The sequence below is a fragment of the Schistocerca gregaria genome, chromosome 1, assembly GCF_023897955.1.
Source record: "Schistocerca gregaria isolate iqSchGreg1 chromosome 1, iqSchGreg1.2, whole genome shotgun sequence".
NCBI classification, from domain to species: Eukaryota; Metazoa; Arthropoda; class Insecta; order Orthoptera; family Acrididae; genus Schistocerca; species Schistocerca gregaria.
In genome coordinates this window covers 760824234-760836395 of record NC_064920.1, presented here as the reverse complement: position 1 = coordinate 760836395, position 12162 = coordinate 760824234, and the positions used below count along the sequence as shown (strand labels likewise).

Below are 12162 nucleotides of genomic sequence, written 5' to 3'. Positions count from 1 at the left end.
TGCATTCAGTTCTCTTCGCATAATCGCTCGGAAGCTGATTCTGGAGGACTTGCCTACATGCAAGATTGTATATCCTATGTTGCCAGTGTTAAATTATCAAACTTTGTAACCCATTATCGTAGAAAGTTTAAGACACCAAATGCCAATTTTCCGTGATTAATTAATGCAGTTTTGTAGACGTATTGAACTAGAATTATTGCAATAAATTGTATTACCAGACTTGTAACGACATTTTTCCCAAACACTTAATTTTTCTGACACAATTTTTTTTAAAATAAGTAGACATAAAAACTATACACAATAGGTTATTTTTAAAATTGTAGGTATATGAGCGGAGCGGGATTAGCAGAGAGGCCTAAGTCGCTGCAGTCATGGACTGTGCGGCTGGTCGCGGCGGAGGTTTGAGTCCTCCCTCGGACATGGGTGTGTGTGTGTTTGTCCTTAGGATGATTTAGGTTAAGTACTGTGTAAGCTTAGGGACTGATGACCTCAGCAGTTAGGTCCCATAAGATTTCACACACATTTGAACATTTTTTGTAGGTATATGTGTGTTGAAGCTTGTTCTTGGCGTGCTGTGAACATTTCTTGTTTCTACCTTCAGTACTTTTTGAGATAACTGGTTAATTATAATAAAAGAGGATTCATGAAGTACTGAGGTGCGAACCTTCTTTAATTATAAGCTGTTATACAGACTTATAGTTTTGACTCTTTGATGCAATAAATTTATCCTGGCCCACATTTTGTGTCCTCTTAAGTGTCACGACGATGAACACACTTCTTCGTAAATTCATCTAGGGTACAAGAAAATTCAGCTTTGCTATACTTACACCGAGCACTCCACACTGCAAATATTTTTCTGGTTATTTACACTTACTTCTCTGTTTCCACATGTGTTTTATGCTGCTTCAGTCGCAAATTCAGATCTGTCATGTTGTATTCACGTCGGGGTTCCACCGTCATTTTCGGCGAGATAGTACGACGACCTATTCACCTGAAGATGGCGGCCAGGTGGACGGCCGAAATATTGTGTCCAGATGACGACATGTTCCGCCTGGAGACCCGACTTGAATACGACCAGCTATTACGCCGGGAAGGTTTACTGAGCCACATACCTGTTAACCACAAATTTGCGTTTGTTTTACTTTTTAGTCATTTTATGTACGTAGAAAAAGCAAATATATTCAAATGGTTCAAATGGCTCTGAGCACAATGGAACTCAACTGCTGTGGTCATTAGTCCCCTAGAACTTAGAACTACTTAAACCTATCTAACCTAAGGACATCACACACATCCATGCCCGAGGCCGGATTCGAACCTGCGACCGTAGCAGTCGCACGGTTCCGGGCTGCGTGCCTAGAACCTCGAGACCACCGCGGCAGGCGCAAATATATTCATATACAGTATAAATTCACTGACTAGCACATTATTTTATAACTAACCAGTGCTAACAACAAAGAACTGATTTGTTTATTCGTAATGCCAAATTCTGAGACGTAACAGTGGCATCAAATCAAGCCAGTTCACGGTCGTCTAGACTGTGTGGTTACCAAGATATGCCTATTGAACTCTCGCAGTGTACACGAGGTGGTGAAAATTGTCAGTCTTAAAACTGTCTGGTTTTAGTTCATGATATACCAAAAGGTTCAGAACAGTCTAAAGTACATTATGGAACAGGAAACAAAAAATTCCAAATTTCGTCGAATTTTATGTAAAATATCCTCTTCAATGATAGCCACAGCTCTGCTGAGTTCGAAAGTGACTGCCAATTCCAGGGCGTGACACATGTCTCTACACCCTTTCCGTTAGCATCTTTTAATGACTATAGTGTGTTACACAGCAGAGAATGTTACACGATTCCTCGTAGAGAAGTTGGGGATTCTTCGTGGTACACCATAAGACCTGGTAACTTCATTCACTTAGCAGTCATGAACACGTCCAAACGCAGTAGTCCCATTCTACTATTCTCTCATGTCTCCACGTGGATCCACCTTACTGCGCTGATTTCGTATAACCGACTGGTACATACACAGTATTTCACTGCCACAACCTAAATCAGGGATGGAGGGTTGCAGGATCACCTGACAGCAGTTCTACACCATCCAAAGCGACCAATAAGCCTTTTCGGGGGGTGACTAATACTTTGCTCGGTGCTCTTCTCAGCTGGATGCGTGCCCGCCCACGGCGACCGCTGTATGGTGGATATGCGTGTGTTGCAGCGCTGGCCGACGAGCAGGAGTACCGGCTGACGCGCTACCTCATGGCCAACTACGACCCGTCCGTGCGGCCAGCGGAGAACTCCTCAGAGCCGCTCAAGGTCGTCTTCGGCATCTCGCTGCACCACATCATCGACGTCGTGAGTACCCTGCCGTCTGCCCTAAGCGTGCGGCGCTGCAGTTGCCACTCTTTATGGCTGGTTCTTCGTTAATGCGCAAAGCAACTCGTGTCTTATTACTCTTACTAATTTGTGACAAGCAATTAAACTAGTATGCCCTGTCCTCTTTCTCTTCTTTCTTGGCTCCGTACGTCAGTGTATGGAGTACAGTGAATACCACCAACGGATGGGACTTTAAGGGTAAGCGGAAAATTGTACGCTTGACGCCCATTACGTGTCTGTTACGAACATTGGAAAGTAAATACTACGAGACAAAACTTCTGCTAATATCTATTTTTTAATGTGATCTCTGTGCATAAAATTAAAAATTTGAAAAGGGTGTTGATCTTACACTGTAGGCATTGCTTTAGAAGGGATTTTTCGTAATTCCAGCCCTAATGGAGTGAAATAGGGGATAAAAGCTAAATGTATGAACATGAAAAATTGGCTTCTCAGCTGAAAATGCAAATTTACGCGTTTCACTGTTTTTGAGAATTCAATCTCCAAAGCGATGAACAGCGAACTAAAATTTTAATGAAAATAGTTCGTTACGTTAAACCATTTTTAAAGCTAAATCTATGAAAATTAGTACTTGTCTTCTAAAGACCTCCGATTCCAACTACCAGAATCACTTCTTGGTCGCAATTACATTCCAAGAACACCTTGCTTTCTAGTATGATAAAAAAATAAAAAGTTAAATATCGATATATTTCAATGTTTTTCAGTTTTAATCTAATACTTACATAGGTGTTGTATTTCATACTATAATGTCGTGTTCCTACTTGGCACAGCTTTGCCACGGGAAACGCGAAAGAGGCCCAAGACGTACGTCTTCTGGTCGGCTGCTGATCGTTGCCAGAAAGAGGCTAGTGTTTGATTAAGTAAAGCCTTCTATTATTTGGAAAATAAAAACCCGGATGCCTTTAAATAAACAGTGTGAATTTTATAATTACCTAAGAGACCTTTAACAGTGAACAATAAAAATTGCATTTGCAAATGAAATCATTAATAACTGGGGTGGCTATGAGTTGTATAGAAAACAAGGAACGGTCTTCTGTCTACGACCAGGATGCCGCAGTATTCTCTGCTGTAGTAAAGGCTGATTGACATTTATAAAAATAATATGACATGGAGGTAAAAAAGGGAAAGAATGGAATAAGAATTCTGGTAAACACTAAATATATTCAAATAATTCTCACGAGCAAGTAGGGCTTTTTTATAAACAGTATCACTTACATAAGTAATTTTCTGACTTTGTTGGTGCAGTTTCAGCCTGTCCTATGATCGCTTCTTGGTTCACGCCTATATCGCAAATTACACTCATTATCTTTCTCTTTCTTTAGATGCAATCCTTCACTGTTTAACACTTTTATAACAATAGCTTGCCAATTTACAGTATCGAACATAAATTACTTGAATTTTATCAATTAATGACTGTTGTCTGCACGCTGACAAGACCGCTCATTTTTATGGCTCACAATCGACCCTTTTTTACGCTTTCACATTACAAGAAGAAGTGCGATAAAATCTGGAGATTTACAAGTTTTTACAGTCATATTTTACTGTTTAGATCGAAATGGAACGCTCAGTTCAGCTTCTGTTAAACTGTTTCTCTAACTGCGCAGTCGAGGTATTAGCGTTTGCGCTAGATGCGCATCTTTACAGTTACATAAAGTATAAAAACGAAATGCCTTTCAAAGAATAGGTCTCATCTTATAAGTTGATCATTTAATAATTAGCTTGTTGAATGCCTTTCCAAGGGTACTGGTACATATAGCTTTCATACGACGGAAAACCCAATAATATTACAGTTTGTAGGGCCTTCTTTAGCTTGAAAAGATTTGGTGATGTTTCAATTTGTGAAGAGCATAAAAATTATATTAAAGAAAAACAAAAAAGTTTGTTCTGACCATATAGACCAGGCTCATCCAAGACCTGGGCCCGACAGGCGCAGCCGCTCCCCGCGGGCGCAAGGCAGTGTAGTTCAGCGCCCCGTACGCGACCATGTGTCGCTTAGTGTCTGCATAGGAGCGAGTGAGACCGCATAGCGCTGCTCTACGCTGGACTGTCCCACAGTCAGATCCAACGTAAACAAAGCAACAGAGGAAGCGCAGCTCTGTAAAAGTGGTCGATGAGCGGTAGAACAAGAAAACCATTTACTGTTTACGTAACAGTTAGTGTTCGTGTGGCAGAATTACTATGCAAAGCTTCAGAAAACAATACCCAAAACAAGAATCGAAGAACAACTTACTAGTTTTGCGACCCACAGGTTGGTTCTACTAGTACTGCACATTCACGCTCGTCATGTGTACAGTAAGCGTCTTCTGAAAGATATATCAATTTCGTAAATGAACTAGTGTCGTAACTATTCCATTTTAGAAATAATTTTGCGTAAGGGATACAGAGTGTCATTCTTACTGTTAATAGTTACAAGTAAATATTTTTTTTGGGGGGGGGGGGGGGGGGTTGCTTCATACTACAGCTTTTTGTGTCCTTTTTCAGAGTTGAAACATCGAATCCTTAGTTTGCTGTTTTGTGCGCAATAATTTTAATTGACGAAGTTTGAAAACTTATTAAAAATAGAATTAAGGTTATAAAAACCTTTAGTCCTTATAGTCAACTTTGTTAAAGAAGACAATTAACATTTTACACGTTTTCCTTTTCCGATGAAATGATTTTGTCCAGGTTTGGTATAATATTCCGGGAGACTGCTAATCTCTAAGAATTAATCAAATTTTTATCGCTAAGTAGTGATCGGTTTTTAGTTTTAGCAAGCTTTAAAAGGGAGAAAAAGCGCTACCAAATATACGTGGAACAGAACATTGAGACAACTTTGGCCGCGTGCTTGTGCAAAAGAGGATACTTCTCTCGTGGAAAACAGCTGTAAAATTCATCCAAAGTTTTATACGTAAGAAAGCGGTCCTTCAGGCGGATATCGTACTATAGATTAATCAGTTCTAGTTGAAACACCTGTGAGACGTCCTCTGCCCGAACGGAAAACGGGTGAACAAATATATCTAAGGCCGGTTGAAGCTTACTTATCTCCAAAAATCTGTTTTCAAACTCTTCTGGTAATTCACAAATGATTTAAACGTAAGCTGAAAAATCTACGTCTCCTTTAACGCTGTCTAACGCAGGGAGGTGTCCACAATTCTACTCGAGCAACCATTTTCGCACAAAATAACTTTTCTTTAAATGCTTGAATCGTCTTCACTAAATCAACAACAGAATGATTTTCGCTTTGCAGTGAAACTTCAGACCAGTTAGATCACTCAAAACGCCCAATTTCACCACCTGCTTAGAATTTCCGAAGTAATTCTTCTAGACTTTCTTTCAGTTCCAAAAAGTTATTGATTTCGTCCCTCGTGGAGAAAAACCGATGAAGCACCTTCCCTCTGCTCAGCTATCTTACTTCGGTGTGGCAGGGGATGTCCAGGTACTCTGCTTCGATATCAGCCATAAATTCTTTAGATTGGCGATGTGGGAGTCCATACAAGCGAAGATAATCAACCGTTCGAACAACTGTGTCCAGAACATTTTTTATGCTGACAATCTTAGCACAAGTGCCTCCTGGTGTATCAGACAATGAACTGTGGCGAATGAGAAACACTCGACTTCAGCCATTTTTGAACTGATGTAACCCAGGAATCCAGTGCGTATCCCTCGTAGCGCAAGGGCTCCATCCGTTATTACACTGGTCAGGCGTTTCCATGTTAAACCCATTACCTGGAACACGTTTTTCACCTCAGCCCGTCTTTTAATGGTATAAGATCGAGAAATTCCTCGGTGACACGCAGATTGTTGTTGACATCCCGAATGAATATGACGAGCTGAGATACGCCAGCAACGTCCGTAGGCTCGTCAAGAGTGACAGAAAATGAAACGAAGTTCGCTGGTCTCTCCATTAATTGCTACTCCACATCTGAGGCCAAATCTTCGACTCGGCGAGCAACAGTTCGAGGCGAAAGACCTATTTTTTCAATTTTTTCCGTCTGGTCTGCTGCACAAATACAAGCCGCCGAGTCGACCGAGCAATCCTTGATGCGATTACCGGGCGCAAAGGGTTTCTCTGCTTTCGCAATTCTCAGCGAGCATTTGTAACTTGTGCGCAAACTTTGCCCGTCTGTTTCCTGCTACTACCACGGAAAAAAGAGAAAGAAACCATTGAAATAATTTTTCACAGTCCTGTTTTTAAAACACTTTTACCATTTTAACAATTAATTGTTTCATTCATTGCAACCCAAATAAAAAGATAACAAAAAAAGATGGGTTGTAGGTGTGTTTTCCCCCACTTCATAGCGGTCATAGACACAAGTACAGCGAAATGCAGTCGCAAAATAAATTTTTATCCATCGCAATATTTCCGTTTCAATTAATTGAAAACATACATCAAACTACAACATATGTTTTCGCACCCATCAAAACACAAATAAACAAAAACAAAGAATAACTGTTAATTACACTTTCCTGTCCAAGAGATCGTTTGTGACGACTTTTCAGAAAGTGGAAAAAAAATAAACCACGTGAAACTTTTTCTTATGTCTTTACGGCACGATTTAATGCAAACCAAACAAAAAAAAAATTAACCGAAAAGAAGTGTTCCTTGTTGCTGACAATCTCATATTCGAAAACCGGCACATTTCCAAGTGACATGACAAATTATAAAATATACTTATATTTAACATAAAGAATTTGTTTATCATAAATAATAAATGGCCATACGATAGGAAGCACTTACTTCACTGTAATGCTGCCCGAAATTGTCTTTCAGTTCTTCAAGCCTTGTGTGGCGTTCCTCTTACGACAAATTTTCTATCTTTGTGACAGGTATTAAATTGCCGTTCAATAGAGTACTTTTTTTTTTAAATACAAGAGGTTCCGATGACATACTAAACATGTGGCACGATTTTCTTCAGCAGTACGAAAGAAATTAATTTCTCACTCGGGTTTAAATATTGCGGAGGCGCCGCTCATCCTTTTTTTTTCTGCTGCTGTTGACCATCTATCTCGATCCACTGTAGCCTTACGACTGAAGGCTTTATATCGTAATAATGCTTTTGACCTCTGCTGTCTGTCATCCGTACGAAGGGCGTGTGCAGCGGCATGACGAGGCACGGTGGGCGGGCCGCACGGTCAGCTAAGGGACACGGCTCGGCCCCTGCAACAACATACGAATTCGCCCAAGGCGCTGGCCGCGGGCGACCGCGGGCGCTAGCGCCCCAGGGGCGCAGTTTGGACGAGCTTGATATACACGGAAGACACGAACGAAACATCGGATGCTAAGCTAGTATGTACTGTTAAACAGAGAGAATTATCTACAATGCACGGTATAGCGATTTGTCAGGATGGCTGCTGTAATTAGGTACCCCGCTAAAGGAGCAGTGATGGTGTGGGTTGATTAGCCATGTGAAGGGTTCGAAGGGAAGAGGTGTCAGGTCATAAATGATAAAAGTCGAAGTATTATACATTTATTATTCAATTAGGTACAGCGGGCATGTTGCAGCAGTCAGCGGCCAGGGTCGGATAGCGGCCCTGTAGCGCGATGAGGGTGCTGACCAGCACGGCCAACTCACTGCGCAAGAAGTCCGCAGCGAACCCTAGTTCGGCCGTCAGCGTTACGGCGACCTGCAGCGCAGCATCAGGTCGCCAGGGCTGGCTGGCAGCACGCCACTGTGTCAGACTGTGCCGTTGTTCGGTATGGTTGCGCGACTCTCCGGAAAGCATCCGAGCGAGTTGAACCTGGGGCACCAACTCAAGCGGCAGTGATAATGACCTGCAGGGGCAAGCTTGCAGTACTAGAGTGTATCTGCACAAGGCAGGCCGCAGCTCGGCAACTAGTCAGACCCAGACGCGAGCCGTGGACTCTTGGTAACACACTGAAGTAGGATAGCAGATAGGCCTCCAATTGGAAGGCACCAGCTCGACTTCTGGTGGGATCAGGCCCAGGCGTAGCTCGTAGCTCCGCAGCCAGCGAACGTGGCGTCTAGTAATAGCAGCTAGATGACCCATTTGGAATCGACGATGGGTGTGTAGTATCTTGTAGTACCTACTGCAGCAAGCAGCAGGCTGTGGAAGACTCTGCACAACGGAAACGGGCCGTACTTATGGGGTTTTTTCAAAACCATCAATCCTCGCGAAGAAGTACAAGGAAGTGGCACGGTTGTAGGCACGGAGCGTGTTGAGATCCAGATCGCCATGGGTTCAGTCTGCTTCTGTGCTTCCACGAGGTCAAAAGCCTTACCACTCCGGTAACAATTTTTCCTAACCTGTTAGAGTCCACTTGTGGCGTCTTGCGAAAGCACGTCAGACTAGCTTCTCTCTTCTCCCTTTCACTAGGGCTTCTTGCGCCACTCCATGACGCCATTTTTTTTTTTTTTTTTTTTTTTGCTGACCCAATTACGGGTTTTCGACATCCAAGCGACTAGAGCCGTGTTGCAACAGCAGGAAGAACGTTTTGTGGAGTACATTCTAAACGTCCTATGTGATAACTGCTGCAGAGTGCTGTCCAGCTACATCAGTGCATTGTAATATTTGTTATGGTAATATCTACAACGGCAGTAGAATGTGTAACGAAAATATCTGGGTAACTTTGTGACTAATAACAATCAGAATGAAAATTTCATCTGCAGCAGTGTGTACTCGAACACTGGTTTGAAACTTCCTGGCAGACTAAAATTGTGTGCCAAACTGGGACTCGAACTGAGAACCTTTTACGTACCGCATAATGGTCTTTCCGACTTTACCGTCCGGATATGACTCACTATCAGCCCCTTCACATTTATTTCTGTAAGTACTCCTATCCTAGTATCCAAACGTCGCAGAATCTCTCCAGCATAATTTTTTCGAGTAGCACTCCTTGGAGAAAGGATCTTCTTTTCCTTCTTCTTCTTTAGCTTGTTCTTATTCCTGACCTTATCCAGTATCTCCATTGTGTGGTCATGTTCTTTCAAATGTGGTAATGTCAATGGAAGTTGGTGGCCAGATGACCCTGTCGCCACCATTTTCCGTGGGACATAATTTATGCAATACATCAGCCTGTGACTACTTTTATTGTACGCACAACTGATGAGGTACAGGCCCAGCATTCACCTTGTCTTATCTGGGAATCCGCCTATAAACCACATCCAGGCTGGCCGCCACACCGATCCGGTCCTCGTCGTTAATCCGCCGGGCGAATTCGATCGGGTCCGGCGCACCTCCCCGTGGCCTGGAAGGCGGCAATTTAATGCGCTCGTCTATCCGGAGATGTGTCCTGGGAGAAGGGCTTGCGGAGAAATGACTTTCCCACAGTCTTGCAGGTTGTTTTCCATATTTATCTTTTACTCCGCCAGCTGTATAGAAGAGCTGAGAAATTTGGAAACGGGAGACAGGAACAGTCAGAAGTGACCCAATGGAGGCTGGTCGAAAGACGCCAATGGATTTCTCATTTGCCAAGAGTATTGCCCAATTACGACGAGGTACCGGAGAAAACCTAACCCAAAATTTTCGCACTTGAAAATAGAAACTATAAATATGCAGCGACATGAAACGATAGTAATACAACTTTTAATAGCGCTGCTATCCCCACATACTCTGCAGGTCATTATGGCTTGATTACACTACTGTTTCACCATATCCAAGTGATTTTCACTAACCTTAGTCACTGATTTCATCCCATTCGAGCCAATCATTTCCTTTCAGTGCAGTTAATTAATTAATGGTGTTCCTTGTGGCAGGATAAACGACGATCTTCCGCTAACTTTGGTGCCACTGTTGCGTACTTTGTGGGAGGATCTCTGATAGATGTGTTCAAAAGTTGTAAGTTCAAACGTCAGAGACAATGAAAGTTTCAGTGATGCCTGGCGGCGAACTCAGTCTAATGAACATGACGACGAGTCGCAATAAGCAGAAATCCGTTATCGATTTCTGGTCAATCACAAATTTTCAATAGTCACCATACGTCAGTATATTTGTTACAGAATTATAACTGTCATAGTGTTTTTAAGATACACTATACATCGTTTGATGATTCATTGACGAAAGCCTCTGTGACAGTATTAGTCCGATCTCTAAATGTGACAAACAACAATAGTCACTTTTCACAGGAAGCTTAAAACGGTATAACTGTAGAGTTCGAATAAGAAAATACAACAAATATTTTGCAGTGGGCTTTCTCTATATCTGTTAGGGTACACACCAAATAACTTTGCCCTTATCTGCCCACATCGTGATGGTGGCGATTCCCTTGGGGAAGGTCACGGCGTGGTAGGGAAGGTGCACTTCGACAGCTGCAGCCTACACGCAGACGCGTATCTCGAATAGATTGTAAGTTTCACCTAGAGAGTCCGTAAGCGATCGTATTAACAGGATGTAGCAGTACGTCCAATTATTCGATAAAAATAGACCTTCAAAGTCTATCGTTTCGCATTAGACTAGTGAAAAATAAATAGTCTCAAAAACAGATGATTATCCAATTCAAAACAAAGCCGACTCCGCACTGTCCCATGGAAAACTGGTAAAACTAAAGAGGTGCAAGAATTTAGCTTGACGAACATCATCACGTACTAAGATGCTGACAATATAAAATGAATAACATGTGTCACATGGAAATTATGCCAGTCCCTTAATGACTTTTCTTCAGTATTACCTAAATATAAAACTTTCCTGATTTTCCGCGCCTTTCTTGTAGTAGTTAAGCCTAAGGAAATACTTGTAGCCGGCCGGAGTAGCCGAGCGGTTCTAGGCACTACGGTCTGGAACCGCGTGACCGCTACGGTCGCAGGTTCGAATCCTGCTCGGGAATGGATGTGTGTGATGTCCTTAGGGTAGTTGGGTTTACGTAGTTCTAAGTTCTAGGGGACTGATGACCTCACAACTTAAGTCCCATAGTGCTCAGAGCCATTTGAACCGTTTTAAATACTTCTAGCTATGTTGTCCTTCTCCTCCTTTATGCTTCTCAAGCATACTTGTGAATACGATGTTTGCTTTTCAATTTGTGTTTTCCAACATACATTTAATCACATTTCATATAGTCACACCTACCTGATTATGAAGAACTGTCTCTGCACCCACAGTGTGCCGTGCTATGAAGTTAAAAGGTACCTGGAAGCACTCTGGAAGTGCGCATGTCGTCAGGCGACAGATGGATGCATTTTTGCCTCAGGGCGATGCTATTTCACGCAACCTCTTGCGGACAATGCGATGGAACAAATAGTACTGTATTTATTCTGAGGAAAGACTCGTAAATGTCAGAGCTTCTTGCGTCTTAACAAAGACTACTGGTCATATTCGAAATACTAAATTTTTGAGTTTAATGACGACTGACGTCAAAAGAATAAGTGTTGTTGTTGTTGTTGTTGTTGTTGTTGTTGTCTTCAGTCCTGAGACTGGTTTGATGCAGCTCTCCATGCTACTCTACCCTGTGCAATCTGCTTCATCTCCCAGTACCTACTGCAACCTACATCCTTCTGAATCTGCTTAGTGTATTTATCTCTTGGTCACCCTCTACGATTTTTACCCTCCACGCTGCCCTCCAATGCTAAATTTGTGATCCCTTGATGCCTCAAAACATGTCCTACCAACCGATCCCTTCTTCTAGTCAAGTTGTGCCACAAACTTCTCTTCTCCCCAATCCTATTCAATACCTCCTCATTAGTTACGTGATCTATCCACCTTATCTTCAGTATTCTTCTGTAGCACCACATTTCGAAAGCTTCTTTTCTCTTCTTGTCCAAACTAGTTATCGTCCATGTTTCACTTCCATACATGGCTACACTCCAAACAAATACTTTCATAAACGACTTCCTGATACA

General features: G+C 42.3%; 1 protein-coding gene across 1 annotated transcript in view; it reads left to right on the top strand.

The window, feature by feature from the left end:
- Positions 1 to 2221: 2221 nt before the first annotated feature.
- Positions 2222 to 12162, top strand: part of LOC126268008 (neuronal acetylcholine receptor subunit alpha-7-like) — a 587517-nt gene continuing 577576 nt past the window's right edge. Inside the window, exon 1 of the mRNA XM_049973406.1 lies at positions 2222 to 2353. Within this exon, the coding sequence (XP_049829363.1) occupies positions 2258 to 2353 (96 nt within the window). The 5' untranslated portion in view covers positions 2222 to 2257. The remainder of the gene's footprint in view (positions 2354 to 12162) is intronic.